Here is a 15,741-nt window from a genome sequence, read left to right as displayed (position 1 = left end):
TTTAAAAGTGCAGCTCATATAAATACACATATTTTCTTTTATAATTTATATGATTATATACTCATCTTTAAATTGCATCGCAATAAAAAAAAAGAAGCAAATATGTTGTTTAAAAACAAATTTCATATAATAATAAGCAGTATATAAGCATAATTCAATATACATGTATAAGGTAATAAAGTGTAGATTAAAAAAATATACAATGTATAATAGAAAATATAATCTTGAAATATATTTTAAAATTGCAACTAAAATGACAAACAAAAATATGGATCTCTTGATCAAAAGAGCACGATTTAAAATTTTAAAAGCTAAGTCAAAAAATAGTGTGCATTATAAATTTGTTTATATTATAATAATCTATTTAAATATATAAACTCACTTTCTCATCCACATTCTCTCTAAATATATTATCTCGTTCATCCATTTACACATGAAATACAAAGGCGTTAAACTGTAATTTATAACTTAAATTATTTATACTAGTTCACAATATTTAGTAACTCATTGTGCTTTAACATAACTTAAATTTGTCAAATGCGTCGATGGTTTTTCAAAAAACTTCTTTTCTGAAGCTGAATCCAAATTGGTCGCATTTTAACCTCAAGATTCTAGCGAGTTGAGGAGGGCCGCAGTAAAACACTGTAACTTTCCCTTTTTTCTGGTCGAGCAATTGTTTGAACACTTTGTCCCAATTCGGCCTTCCGGCGTTCGTTCTCGTTTTAAGACCGGTGATCAAATCGCGTTTTTCCTGAGAAAGAAAAATCGACGTTGAAACGATTCCTCTTGAAATTAATTCAATCTTAATGTACCTTTTCATGGAGTAAATCAAGAGCCAGCTGGAGGCCGACGGCTTTCATGTCCGTTTTCTGAAGAGCGGATGTTATGTACATGTGCATTTCCAAAAAGCGCTCCATCGCACCTCCAAGCTCAGCCTGTTCGATTTCTAGTTGTGAGAGCAAGTTGACAAACCATTCAAATGATCTTTGATCCCTGTTGATCCAGAAAAAGTCAACCTGAAAAATGTATTAATGTAGCATTTTATTCTCTTAAATTCACTAATTTCGTGGTCCGTTTGACCAATTAATATATTATAATTAATTAAGGTTTTTAGTTGAGATAAAAAAGTCAATGGCACGAGCAGGATTCGAACCCACGATCTTCGGCTTGATACGCCGCTGCTCTACCACTTGAGCTATCGTGACCTTGATCCACTCGGACACTAACTTCCCATCTCAACCCCACCTTTTGAATTTTCCCTCCTTTTTGCCATTTTTCCATGCCATATGAAAAATGGCAAAAAGGAGGGAAAATTCAAAAGGTGGGGTTGAGATGGGAAGTTGGTGTCCGAGTGGATCGAGGTCACGATAGCTCAAGTGGTAGAGCAGCGGCGTATCAAACCGAAGATCTTGGGTTCGAATCCCGCTCGTGCCATTGACTTTTTTATCTCAACTAAAAACCTTAATTAATTGTAGTAGCATTTTATCTTTTTCAAATAATAATTAGTACAAGATAGATACACGAGCATTGGTTAAAGAACTGATAGCTTTTAACTGTTTATATAGACCGTTACTGTTAGTCCAGGTACCCTGAATGTTTTGAACTTCCTGAATTTAGCCCTGGTCACCTGATTGATGCTTTCCATGCCAAGTTCCCAGTGTAGTTTGAAGTTTTGGTACCGACCTCTGGTTTCAGGCTTTTGTCTAGCACGGAGGATCAAGTCTTATGCTTAGTTTAATTTCTTGTATATGTGGAGGTTCCAGGTCAGCCTGGTCGAGGTAGAGCAAGAGGTATTTTACTCCTTAGACTCTTGGGGTCTACAGGATATCTGGCAGCAGCGTCAGTCAATGACCTGATACTTCTAAGAAGAAGGATTGAGTCTATTGGCTGAACTAAGGAACTAGGAAGGTACCTGGGGAGTGCAAACCCCGCTTCCTATTATTCTTTTCTACCATACCATACAGGATATCTGCATTACTCATCCATAGTCTTATTGGACCTGGTGTTAATGTACTTTTGATGTAGCAGAGCTATGTTTTTGTAAATAGCAAAGACATGTCATTGGTGACTGATGAGTTAGGAGGTCAAGGTAAAACAATTGGTAAACAATGCCAGCAAAAGCACTGTTTGTTCTCGCCCGCTCTGAGTATTTACACATGCCTCCAAAATTTGCCCGTCAGCAGTCCTACTATCATTCTAGTCCCAATACAACCAAGGTTCAGTAGCTGTTTAAGTTTAAGGCATTTTGCCAGATCCCAAAAATTTGTTTCTGGCTGAGTGTCCTTCAGATCTTGGCTTTTCCTCTCCCAGGAGTAGGAATCTGAACCGACGTAGGTCTTTGCACGAACATAGGACGTGTGCCAATTTTTCTTATTTTTCTTCTTCCTGGCAATCTATGCCATCTTCACCTATTCCGAGTATTTACATATGACTAGAAGTTGCCAATTTCTCCCTTTGAACATGTAATCCACCCTGCCATAGATTTTTAATCTAGATGTTGGTCGAATGGAAAAGTGAATAGTCGAAGTCAGAAGTATCTGACATCTTTAAACATTAAAGTCTACTAAGGCAAGACATTTTTAAAAGTTTTATTTGTTGATTAATTCTGTTCGCAACAAATACCATTTTTAATGAAAGATTTTATTTTTCTTGTTATAAACATAAAATAGATGAATCAATGATACGGAATAAACCCTTTAAAAAAAAGAAACAATAATCAATAAAAAAAAAATAATAATCAGTCGGCTCACCTTTCGTAAATGCATGATAGTTGGAGGAATTTCACTGACCCAAGTATGCTTACAATTTGGACAGCAATGTCTGGCCTTCCAGTATCTGTGCATAATTGACTGCAGTATCGAAGCAAATGGCGTTACACCGATACCGGTTGCAATAAGCACTGCATGTTGAGCCCGGAATATGTGACTTGACGGTGCACCATAAGGCCCATCAAGATATATCTTTAAAAAATATTTTACAAAACATATTTTAGAAAATGTTCATCAAATCTATAAATGACAGATAGAAATAATACCTCCAATGGTTTTCCAACTGGGTAGTTTATTGATGTATGTGTGTTATTTTTTTCGAAGCGTTGACTCACGCCTGGCAAATCACCTTTGCTTTCTTCATTAGATCTGTCAGATGTCAAATAAGCAGTGTCCTACGTATAAAAAGAATAAAGATTAACAGATTAATTTTTTTACTTAACAGAAAAATTAAACAATAAGAAAGTACAAAAATAGAAGGCATTTTTAAAAAGATTTAAATACAATGAAAAAAAACCAATTCTATCGAAACATTACCTGGCGACTGAGAATAGAAAGCGCCGACAGTTTGGCTTCACAACTTTCAAGACTAGGTGTTTTAAAAGCGATTATGGTTGGTTTGTTACGCATATATCTAAAGCTCTGTGCAAGAGATTTATTCTGCGGGCTGAGATAGGCAAGTCCGAGGGATTGCAGCCGAGCTCGTCTCATTTGACACTCGTCAAAACTTTTTTCAGATTCGGACCTCATGTATTCTCGTAATCTAAAACAATGTTTAAAAATTACAATTAATTAAGGTTTTTAGTTGAGATAAAAAAGTCAATGGCACGAGCGGGATTCGAACCCACGATCTTCGGCTAGATACGCCGCTGCTCTACCACTTGAGCTTTTTAATGTTTAAAACGTTTACTAGATTTTTGTTTTTTACTTTTGTTTATTGTGATGTTATTTACAGAAATCCAGAAATTTATTGTCTAGAAAAATTTATGTAATGTCTTTTTTTTTGGGGGGGGGAGGAGAGAAATTCTCTCTTGTAAAAAAATATTTCAAGTATGAGAACTCCAAAGAACGCTGAAGACTTGGAGGCTGAGGAACTAATTTTACCTTATCCCAGAGGGGAGAAAAGTGTTACAAAATTAAATTGAAAATAATTTTGATGTATTCACCCAAAATATTTTCCTTGTGGATGATAATTAGCTGAAATCCTCAACATCCAAGACGTTCCCTGCAAGTAACTTGATTTTTCGGTTTTCATACCAAATGTCTGTTTCTTTATTTTTTTAAAATACTTTTTACTAATTGTGAATAAACATTATTGCTTACATCTTTAGGATGTACAAACTATAAAAGTTGGACAGATAAATTCCTAAAAAAAATATTGCCAGTCTGAGAACTGCAAAGACAAACATAGAAGACTTGGAGGCTGAAGAATTAATTTTTCCTTGTCTAAGAAGCAAAGAATTTTGAAAAAGTGTTGGAAAAGGAAATTGAAAATTATTTTGTCATATTTGTCCAAAGTATTTTCCTGTGGACCTTTGACATCCAGATTGATTTCTAGATTTTTACACAAAATGTTGGTTTCTTTCTTATTTAAAATTACTTTAAGTGTGGATAAAAATTATTACTTGTATATTTACGAAGTATACAAACTATAAAAATTGAGCAGAGAAATTCTTTTTTTCCTAAAAAAATATTGCAAGTCTGAGAACTCCAAAGACTCCAACGCTGAAGACTTGGAGGCTGAGGAACTAATTTCTTTTTGTCTCAGAAGTGAAGAAATTTGTGAAAAGTTTTGGAAAAAGAAATTGAAAATTATTTTGTCATATGTGTCCAAGATATATATTTATTTTTACTTGACTGTGTATCAATTGTGACTTGTATTTTCAGGAAGTAACAATGATCTTAAACTAAATTTATTATTAAAATCACCCCTTTTTAGTCAAATAAGGGTAAATATGATTTTATCACTTTGGATTCTTTTTGATGCTGAACTTATTGATGTATCCTCAGAGATATCAACTTAAAAATTGGATCTTCAAGAAAATGAAGCACTTCAGGAATATTTTTCCTATTTACAAACAGTTATAATCAAAATTTACAAAAAAATAGATGTCTATAAAAAAAATTGGACAATTAAGTAAAAGAATTAGGAACAAATTTTACTTAGTTTCAGAGGCGAAGAAGTTTAGAAGAAATTGGACATGTAATTAATTGTATGGCATTAATTGTAAACTTGATTTTTTCACAGTGTATTAAAAAAAGTGTGCTTTACTTACACCAAAAATCTCTGCCTTTTTTTCGTACGGTTGTCAATATCGGGCATTGATAATGATTTTGAAAGTGGAGTTTTCTTCATCAGGTGCATTCTCCCGGGTGTCTTTTTAACTGCTGGATTAAGATTAACTGCATCTAAAATTTGGAAACGGAAAAATAAAACAGGGAATCTGTGAAACTTAAGATTTAATTATTGTGTAAGTTTTTTTTACTTACCAACACTTGCACTAGTGTTCTGAATGCAAATATCACTTTCTGTTGAACTATGGATATTTTCATTGCTGGTAAATCCTTCATTGGTGAAACTACCTTGGTCGCCTTTGAATGCGACTATTTTTGTAACTGGTGTTCCGTTGGCATCCTTTCCACTAAATTTCTTTTTCAACGATCTAAATTAAAATTTCATTAATATTTAAAAAAAAAGTAGGTGTATTATATTGCTAAAATATAAAAAGGATTAGGGAAGAATGTGCATAAGTATGTAATCTTTCCTATAGATTTTTGCTTCCAAACTACTGAAGGTTATACGGGTAGTAAAAAAAATTGTTGTTTACCAAAATCAAAATTTCAACTGGTATTTTGTGTTTACGATCTTTCTGAACAAATTTGGTTCTGTGTCTGTTTATGGTAAATTTCTCGTAACCGGCAAAACTCCGAAACCATGAGACCAACTTTTATGAAATTTTCAGAAATTGTGCGGGTTGGTTTCTAGATGGTGCCCTACGAATATATCCAATCGGATAATGGTATCGCCTGTGCATGCACAAATGCAAAATCCCATGCACAGCTGTATCTACGAAACCATTACACAGATTTTGATTAAATTTGCAAGGATTATGCAAGTTGGTTTCCGGATAGTTCTCTAGGAATTTCAGTATCAACGATTGAATTTTTTTTCCAGATTCTTATGCAATTTTCAGGAATTATGCACATTGCTTTCTAGATGATCCCATATGAATTTTATTGAACATTGTGCATGCACATGCACAAAATGTGAGGAAGCTATACTGCCAACCCACTTGGCAGACATGTTTTGTAGAAACTTACGCTTGTATCCTTTTAATCGCCCGATTGTCAGTCGTCGGTGCCCCGTTTTGTGTTTTCGGTGCAGGATGTACAGAAGGCAAATCTTCCCTTATGTTATGCAGTTTTTCCTGTTCCTTCTCAAAATAATTGTGCAATCGATTCGTCCATTCTCCAACACCGCGGATATGCAGCCACATGTAACCTAAATTATTTTTAAAACAATCATTGGTAAATATACGTCTTTAGATATCACTAAAAAAATGGTAAGCAAAGCATTAAACCTACATAGGCAGGCTAAATTTATTTATGTAAAAACTTAATTGTGTTACCAACGATTGAACTTAGTTGTGGGAAAACCATACTAAAAATTTCATAAAAATGCTACCTTCTTGTTCAGGTGCTGAACTTATTGTAAACGGATGCCATTCATACATTGCTATAGCTGGTATATTAACAAACACATAATCGCCAGGGTGAAAGTCAAAATGTGGCGGTCGTTTTATAACTAAATGAGTGACTCGAGACGGCAGAAGTAAACCAGAGCTTATATACGTTTTTCCTCTTTCAGATCGCATCCAAATAAAACGTAGTACTCTTTCAACGCCGTATATCACTCCTGGGATTATAAACCATTTCCAAAAATTCGGACCATGCAATAAAACCAATATCCAAAAAGGTACATATAGTAAATGGGTCCAATAAAATATCTATAACAAATAAAAAGTTAAATTACAGAATTGGTTGTGCTTAAAAAAAAGTTTTGATAATCTGTTAGAATTCTGAATGCTGTAATTATTCTCTTCTACCTCAAAACTTCCACCTCTTCGGACGAATGTTTGCGAACAAATGAACATTATTCCAAGAATAAAAGTCAAAGCGACTCCTGTCGGATTGGCCACACCTGGTATCAAGCCGTAAAGTCCTGGTTTATTTGTAAGCAACCACTCAGTTAATGTATAATTTTTAGCATTAATAACTGGATCGTTCAACACTATCACACCTTTGAACAAAGCAAAAAAAAAAGTTATTTTTAATCAATCAATTTAAAAAAAAATGCGTACTGAAGTTTAACAAGTGCATTATAGTGTGTACAACGCTGTATAAAAAAATGCAGACGCCAGTTAACTTGTGGAAATAAATATGTTGATCTAAAGGTAAAAAGTTGCTAAATCCTCTTGTTCTTAAAAATGTTATGCTGTGTCTTAACATCAACACAAGCACAAACATGCAGTTAAAATTCAAGCATTGCCCTGAAAAATAAGCATAAAAAATAAATAAATAAAAATTCAAATTCAAACGTTTCTTGTCTTACCACATGCTCTGGCAAATATCACATACACATTGTAGTTGCGGTATTGAATCGATCGAGATACGAAAAGTGCAAGGTTGACAAGGAAGAAAACGGTAACAAATATTAAGTAGACATAATTGTTTCTAATGTAAGGTAAGGTTAACTGGTATGGTCGTAAAGCACTGATTCTTGCTAAAGCCGATGTAGGTGGGCTTTTTGGTTTCGGTGGCACCAGCCAACGATCAATGCTATAAAATAAATTAAAACCATCTCAACATATTTATTTACAAAAGTAAATAAACAAAAATATCAACCTTATTGTAAGATTTTGAAGTAAACCTCCATGTTTTTCAAGTTGATTTTTTAATGATTCATATGTTATAGCTCCACGTGACTCTGCATCGGCATCTTCGAATAAAGCCATGGTGAGATCATCAATCTGTTCTTCGCTGAATCTCATCCCATTTTCTTCCATGCACGCTCTCATGACATGTTGAAGTTCGCGATGCTGAATTAGTCCATCTCCTAAAACCATTATATAAAAAACAAATTATTTAAAATTATCGATATACAAATATTTGTTGGTACTAACCGTCTAAATCGTATACTTTAAAAAGAAATTTCATTTTATCATCAGGTGACTGTCCAGCAAATTGATGCATAGCGTCAAGAAACTCTTGCATCGATATCGATCCTGAATTGTCTTTGTCGAAAATTTGGAAAACTCTTTCTGTAAAAAATGGCTGAAATTGAAGAGTATATTACCGTGTGATCTGTACTTCTCATTTAAAATATTTTGGGCTCACATTTTTTGTAATGAGTATTTTTTTGAAGTCGTCTCTTCTAATTTCTTTTTCGTTTCCAACCGTTTGACGAAATAATTGTTCCAGCCATTCCAAATTGCTTTTGTCGAAACCGGTTCTTCTCCTGAAACGTTCGGGTGTGATTTAAAACGTTGAAATAATGTACTTCATCAAAACGTTTTTAGATTACCTTGAATTTGTCACATTTGCTAAAAACTCCATTATTTGAGCGGCAGTGATCACCCCATCAGAATCCAGGTCGATAAGTCGAAACAGTTTATCAACAATCTTTGGAAAAGAAAGTATTAAAAGACGAATGGATTATTGTAATGTACATATTGTAATAATACAAAATATATTTTCAATGTTTAAAAATTGAAATATTTCTGTTCAAAGTTGTCTATATCATTTATAGTTGTTACATTTGCACTTATAAACTTACAAGACAAGACAGTTGAAAAATGGCAAAAAGGAGGGAAAATTCCAGTTAATTTGACATTAAAGACGTCTAATTCGAAATTAAAAATGTTAATTGAAAGTTAAAATGGGTTATTTGGAATTTAAGATAGGTTAATTTCAAGTTAAAAAGAGTTAATTTGAAATTAAAAAGGCGAATTTGAAGTTAATAAGGATTAATGGGAAATTAAAATGGTTAATTTAAACTTAAAGTTTGTTAATTTGACATTAAAATGAGCTCGTTCGAACTTAAAAATTATTCATTTGTAGTTAAGAAAGGATAATTTGAAGTTCATTTGTAGTTAAGAAAAACCTCTAAACACAAATTTGGAAATAGTAGTTCAGAATCACCACAGTAAGTTTTTCAACTTTGAAAAAAAAATATTTTTCAAAGTTCTGGCTACTAACATGCTTATTTCACGAACGTTTACAAGTTTAGAATTGGTCACATCTTATTGAAAATTTAACGTTTAATTGGAAATTAAAATGTTTAATTTAAACTTAAATTTTATTAATTTGTCATTAAAATGAGCGCGTTCGAACTTAAAAATTATTCATTTGTAGTTAGAAAGGATACTTTGAAGTTAAAAAGTGTTACTTAGACGGAAAAACGCTAGTGTGCTTTGATGGAAATGGACCGAGCGACGTAGCAAACAAGCGAAAATATTTTTTCAGGCAAAAAGAAGTTTTGCGCTGCGAAAAATCCCTAAATAACATTTTCGGAAAAATAAAGAGAAACTTATTTTTTTCTCAAAATTTTTGATTAAAAAATGCTTATGATCTTTTTTCTAAAATCACAAATAAATGGTGATAACTTTGAAACTATTCCACCTATCCACCGGAAATCTTACAAAAGTTATTGACATCGCACGAAAGAGAAAAAAAACTCACTTTTCAACGATTATAATAACTTCACTAGTTTCGTGGTCTGCATGACCAATTAATATCTTAAAATTAATTAAAGTTTTCAGTTGAGATAAAAAAGTCATTTTTTCCATTTGTCGCCGAGAATCAAATGGATTACACGACATTTGAAAAATGGCAAAAAGGAGGGAAAATTCAAAAGGCGCGATTGAGATGGGAAGTTGGTGTCAGAGTGGATCGAGGTCACGATAGCTCAAGTGGTAGAGCAGCGGCGTATCAAGCCGAAGATCGTGGGTTCGAATCCCGCTCGTGCCATTGACTTTTTTNTCATTTGGAAGAGGATTAATAAGTGTTGACATTCATACAAATGAGTAATCCTGTAAACGTAAACAGAATATTTTATATAGATTTTTTTTAATGAAAACTTAAAATCCTGCATTATTTTCCGGACAACCCAATAGTTCGCTTAAAAAGGGTTGGTTGGAAAATAAAAATTAGTTAATTTCCCCCTAATACATAGAAAATATGGCAATTCTAGAGAGACGGATTGGGCTGCATATGAGAATTCTCTCTAGCCCTCTCTCAGGCATGTAAATGAAAAAAATAGGGTTACGGATGACCTTGATATTCTAGTTTAGGAGGTTAATGAAAGGATATATTCCAGTTTTGGAAAAAAAGTCTTCTGAAGAGACAAGGAAAACAGAACAAAGTGAGTAGGACTAACGACTGACCCTACAGACTCCAGGGGCATATGGTCAGACTCGGACCAGTAGAAATAAGCCAGTGCAGCTATTGCCAGGAAGGAACACGTCCTTTGTCAATAGGAGAGATCCTTCAGAATACGCCGTTTTGGGATCTGATAAAAAGCTTAAGAATTCCTTTGGTTGCGGTGTGCGAGGTCGTAAGGCGCCGACACCTTTTCATGGCATGACAAATTTCAAAACGCCGCCTATTGAAAAAATACTAAACCCGCCGTACAGTTAAGTCAATGTATTTAGCATAACTGACGGCCCCAGGCTGATAACTTTTGTTACGCGTTTTAACACGAGATCATAAAATCTTGAATTAAACAATTCAAAAAGAAACTAAGGTTTTAAAGTTATATTTTTTGTATATTTAACTATAACATTTTTTTGTCGGCTTGTTACCCCAATTATATGTAAACATAGCGAGGTAGCACGTATCCAATGGCTCATTATTGAATTTGAATAGCATAAAAATGCAATCGAAAGAATTATAATGGATCTTCGAGTAAGACGTACATAGCACTGAGTTAGCCATCCGCTCGGTTTTTTTTCGGTTTCGCAACAGCAGAGGTCATATCAACCCTCAGGGTGCCGGTGTTTTTGAAAAAAAAAAGCCCATTTGTAAGTATGTCGGGTTGAATGCACGGCCGCTGGATTCGAACCCGGGACCTTTACCTTACAGTGATGAGCGCCCTGTCAACGCCTAAACCGTTGCGGCCACCGATGCCCTGGGGACAAGTTTAAAGCGGTGTATTTCGTCTAGTGAGGAGGTTTCGGCTTTTATAGTTTTAACATCAATCTTACACTTTTAGGTCAAAATATAGCTTTTAATTACCCCTTTGGCTTGAAAGATTTGGCAGAATTTGTCCAGTGACACCCTTTCGTCTCCGCAGAGGACGTAAGCCACGCTCTCCAGCTGTTCGGCCAAGTCAATTTGCTTTTCATCCCTGAAAATAAGAAACATTTTATAGATTTTTTCATCTTGCGCTGTTATGTTATTATATCATGACAGAAACAAAATTTTTTTTCGGGAATAAAATTTACTTATTCGTTGACGTGAGTTTGGAATAGGTCGTGCAGTACTCAAGACCTGGGAAACGTAAATTTTGAAGACAAGTTATCACAAATTTAAAAGTAACTAAACTGCTTTTTCAACCTGACTTTTACAGAACATTTTTTGTCCAATGATGTCTAATAAATCTACACCCAAAAATAATAGGAGGAAAAATTCACATATTAGGAGGAATTCACAAGCTCATTAGATATTTATGAAAATGGCAAAAAAAACTGAAAATTGGTACAGAAAAATGTTAGATAGTGCAAAAATATTGCATTACATTCACCAGTTTTCGTGGTCCGCTTGACCAATTAATACCTTTCAATTAATTAAGGTTTTTAGTTGAGATAAAAAAGTCAGTGTCACGAGCGGGATTCGAACCCACGACCTTCGGCTAGATACGCCGCTCCTCTACCACTTGAGCTAACGTGACTAGCCGAAGGTCGTGGGTTCGAATCCCGCTCGTGACACTGACTTTTTTATCTCAACTAAAAACCTCAATTAATTGAAAGGTATTGCATTACATTAGACTTGTTCTCAAATTCAATAATATACGAAATGGCAATCCAAGCATCACGCAACAGAGTCCAGCAACAACTCACTTGACAGCCGACTTGGTTTCCAGCTGTCTGTCAACCTAGCAGCCAATGAACATGCAGCACCCCTCTAAGATCTGACCTCTAATGGAGCAAGAATCTAACACACTCATAATGTTCGAATTCATCGCAAACTCGACAGACGACTTGGACTGAATGTCGAGCTTTTCGTGGACCTAGTAGCAGCCAATAAAGTCGACCCTCTGCCAGTTTAACGTGCGTCCAGTTACTACTATCGCCCTTCATCATCACCAAATTTCTTCGCGCATTTTCTCTATCACTGTTTCCAACTCCGTCTCCGTCTTGGAGGTGAGATTTCATATTTTTATCAAACCTTGCGCACAAGACGGCTGGAATTAATCTAGTCAAAATTTAAACTGTTGTAAATAAAGTGTGCAATAGAGGACGGCGTGAAACAAAATAGGTCATGTCGTCCTTTGACAGAGAGAAACCAAATTAATTTATCTAAAAACGCTTATTAAAACGGCATCAAACTTGACAAATTAGCCACCCGTACGGTCGGCAACCTAAACGACCTGACAATATTAATTGCCCAAATTCAAGGACAGATAAAGTTAGGACATAAATCATACGAGGACGTTGAAAGATCGCGTAATCATCTTACGAAACGGCATCGAAGGATCCAGGGCGATAAACAATTTTTAGAAATCATTCTGTGTTTTAATATTTACGGACTATTATATACCGGAATAAATTCCTTTCATTTGCAAATTAATATACATATTTAAAAAAAAATTATTTCTCGTCCATGGTTTTGGCATTATATCTACAAGGAAGTCTACTTGTGGATTTTAAGGTTGGCAATGACTCCGCATAGAAAGTTCCCGTAACGAATATAAATTTGCCTCAAGGGGGCATACTAGGCCCACTATTGTTTTTGCTCTATTAAAGATCCTCTCTTATAGAACCTTGCTTCTTAACTACTAATGACACCAATCGTGGAGCTGTTTTATGTCGAACTGTTGAAATGTTTGATAGGGTTGGAAATGGTTCCGCATAGACGGTTCCCGTAAAGAATATAAAAGTGACTCAAGGGGGCATACGGGGCCCACTATTGTTTTTGCTCTATTAACGATCCTGTCTTACAGAACATTGCTTCTTAACTTCTAATGACACCAATCGTGGAGCTATTTTATGTCGAACTGTTGAAATATTTGATAGAGCTGGCAATAGTTCCGCATAGACGGTTTCCGTAAAGAATATAAAAGTGACTCAAGGGGGCATACTAGGCCCACTATTGTTTTTACTTTATTAACGATCCTCTCTTATATTACCTTGCTTCTTAACTACTGATGACACCAATCGAGGAGCTGTTTTATGTCGAACTGTTGAAATGTTTGATAGGGTTGGAAATGGTTCTGCATAGACGGTTCCCGTAAAAAAAATAAAAGTGCCTCAAGGGGGCATACTAGGCCCACTATTGTTTTTGCTCTATTAACGATCCTTTTACAGTATCTTGTTTCTTAACTACTGATGACACCAACCGTGGAGCTCTTTTATGTCGAACTGCTGAAATATTTGATAGGGCTAGCAGGTAGCTATAACAAAATTTACTTGAATCATTCTAAATGTTGTGTAATTTTTAGCAGGATAAGAACTTATAGCATTGAATATCTTTGCTTGATATTTCGTTAGCCCTGGACATTGAGGAGGAGACGATGGTTTGGGCACTGAACTTCATTTCGTTCCATTTTGCCAGCGTTTTTTTTTTTTTTTTTGCAACATGCGTAAACTAACTGTTGACTGTTTTGGACTAAATTGAAACTAATAGTACAACATAACATCTTATTATGGCTTTTTTTATGTATGGTATGGTATGGCAAAAAAAGGATACTAGAAAGCGGGGTTTGTGCTCTCTAGGCACTGCAGCCTTTTGGCTTATTGTACCTTCCTAGTTCCTTAGTTCAGTGCAATAGACTCAATCCTTCTCCTTAGAAGTATCAGGTCATTGACTGTCGCTGCTACAATTTGATTCCCTAAGTTTTTTCTTATGTTAGGTTAAATCTCTATTGAGCTGTTGCTTCGCATTCGAAGACGATACGGTTGGCCGTTTCCACCTCCTCAGTACATAATCTGCAGATGGGCTCTCGTTGCATATGCCCATGTTGTTTTCTCAGATGCCAGTAGTTCTACCAATCCTCTGAGTTCGGCCTTCTCCAATTGCAGCCTTTTTTTAATGTAAATTATGGCATCGGATTCTATGGCATTGAAGTGGGCTTTTTACAAAAGATTTTTGAGTTGGGATGTGGACAACTGTTCCTCATTTTAACTTCAAATTAATTTTTTTACATTTCAAATGAACCCTTTTTAATATTTATAAAAATGAGTTAAAATGGTTAATTTCAATTTAAAAAAGGGCTAATATGAAATTATAAAAAGTTAATTTGATGTTAAAACTAGTTTATTTGAAAATAAAAAAAGGGTTAATTTGACGCCAAAAAGCTATATATCCATTCTGCCAACATTTGAGTCATCCTGGTACATATGATCGCAATAAAAATTGTTATCATGTAGTTAAAAATATCTATAAAAATGAGTAAAAATGGTTGATTTGGCGTTAAAAATGGTTTATTTGAGATTAAAAAAGGGTTAATTAATGGAAAATTAAGCAATAAATACTGCCTCCAACCACCCAGACAAATCTAAAATTCTTTTTCTGTAATATCTTCAGCACCTTCCTAAGACACAAGGAAGAATTCTCTCTACCCAAGCACCACACTAAATTTTTTGAACTTTCTTGTTTACTAAATTCACTAATTTCGTAGTCCGCTTGGCCAATTAATATATTACAATTAATTAAGGTTTTTAGTTGAGATAAAAAAGACAATGGCACGAGCGGGATTCGAACCCGGACGTTGGTGTCAGAGTGGATCGAGGTCACGATAGCTCAAGTGGTAGAGCAGCGGCGTATCAAGCCGAAGATCGTGGGTTCGAATCCCGCTCGTGCCATTGACTTTTTTATCTCAACTAAAAACCTTAATTAATTGTAATATATTAATTGGTCAAGCGGACCACGAAATTAGTGAATTTCTTGTATAAGGTTAGTTTAGTGTCGGCGGTTAACACTGATTTCGGTCCTAGTAGTCTTCGTAGTTGTCCAAATTTCTGTCAAGTTGTTGTTCCTTAATTTTTGAATGTGGATTCCACGTCAGTCTGCTCTCTAGGTATTGTCTAGTCCTAAATATTTGTCTTGAATGGAAATTGTTATCTCTTTTTTGATGATACAGTGGACGGCAAGACTGTTTTTTCAATGCGAACTTACACTGAGTTCATTTTTCTTCATTCAGTCTTGTCCTCCACTTTTGCATGTTGGAGGTAGCTTGGATAGGATTCAAGTTCGAGGGAAAATTGCGGTATCGTCCTCGCAGGTGATGAGGATGATTTGGGGTGAGCATGTAAGTCAGCAGTATAGATAATATAAAGGATGGGACCAAGAAAGCTCCCCTTTCGGCCGGCTTGAATCGGGCTGATTTCCGAGAACTGATTGCCGCACCTCACTCTGAAGCAGCTTTAGTTTAGATAGGGTTTCAGGATAAAATAATAAGGAGTGAGTAGGAAGCTGTTAAATTTATAAAGCATGTCTGTGCGCCAGACCCTAACAAAAACTTGTGCTACAGCTAGGAACGACCCTAGCAATATTCTTTGTTGACTAGAGCAGAGGAGATGGTGTCGTCAACTCTGAAACCTTGTTGGATCGTAGAATGATGTGGACGGAAGCCAAATTGGTGAGAGATAATTATTTCATCAGTATCTAGGATGGGTATGAATCGCTTTAAAAGGTCATTGCAGGAAGAAGGCTGATGGATCTGTAGGAGGTTTGTGGTTGCGCGGTTTGAATG

General features: G+C 35.1%; 1 protein-coding gene across 1 annotated transcript in view; it reads right to left on the bottom strand.

Moving 5' to 3' along the window:
* Positions 1 to 200: 200 nt before the first annotated feature.
* The window catches only part of LOC106664686 (NADPH oxidase 5), a 108,642-nt gene continuing 93,101 nt past the window's right edge, over positions 201 to 15,741 (bottom strand). Inside the window, exons 3-19 of the mRNA XM_024229511.1 lie at positions 11,064 to 11,175; positions 8,353 to 8,450; positions 8,166 to 8,286; positions 7,952 to 8,102; positions 7,674 to 7,884; positions 7,381 to 7,607; positions 7,130 to 7,318; positions 6,875 to 7,068; positions 6,454 to 6,775; positions 6,090 to 6,270; positions 5,259 to 5,431; positions 5,045 to 5,177; positions 3,306 to 3,531; positions 3,035 to 3,163; positions 2,751 to 2,960; positions 813 to 1,016; positions 201 to 751 (exon numbers count right to left, since the gene is read on the bottom strand). Of these exons, the coding sequence (XP_024085279.1) occupies positions 554 to 751; positions 813 to 1,016; positions 2,751 to 2,960; positions 3,035 to 3,163; positions 3,306 to 3,531; positions 5,045 to 5,177; positions 5,259 to 5,431; positions 6,090 to 6,270; positions 6,454 to 6,775; positions 6,875 to 7,068; positions 7,130 to 7,318; positions 7,381 to 7,607; positions 7,674 to 7,884; positions 7,952 to 8,102; positions 8,166 to 8,286; positions 8,353 to 8,450; positions 11,064 to 11,175 (3,079 nt within the window). The 3' untranslated portion in view covers positions 201 to 553. The remainder of the gene's footprint in view (positions 752 to 812; positions 1,017 to 2,750; positions 2,961 to 3,034; positions 3,164 to 3,305; positions 3,532 to 5,044; positions 5,178 to 5,258; positions 5,432 to 6,089; positions 6,271 to 6,453; positions 6,776 to 6,874; positions 7,069 to 7,129; positions 7,319 to 7,380; positions 7,608 to 7,673; positions 7,885 to 7,951; positions 8,103 to 8,165; positions 8,287 to 8,352; positions 8,451 to 11,063; positions 11,176 to 15,741) is intronic.

Source organism: Cimex lectularius, unplaced genomic scaffold (genome assembly GCF_000648675.2).
Source record: "Cimex lectularius strain Harlan isolate CLEC.00 unplaced genomic scaffold, Clec_2.1 scaffold212, whole genome shotgun sequence".
NCBI classification, from domain to species: Eukaryota; Metazoa; Arthropoda; class Insecta; order Hemiptera; family Cimicidae; genus Cimex; species Cimex lectularius.
The sequence above is the reverse complement of the archived record's forward strand: the minus strand, read 5'-3'. Positions and strand labels throughout refer to the sequence as shown.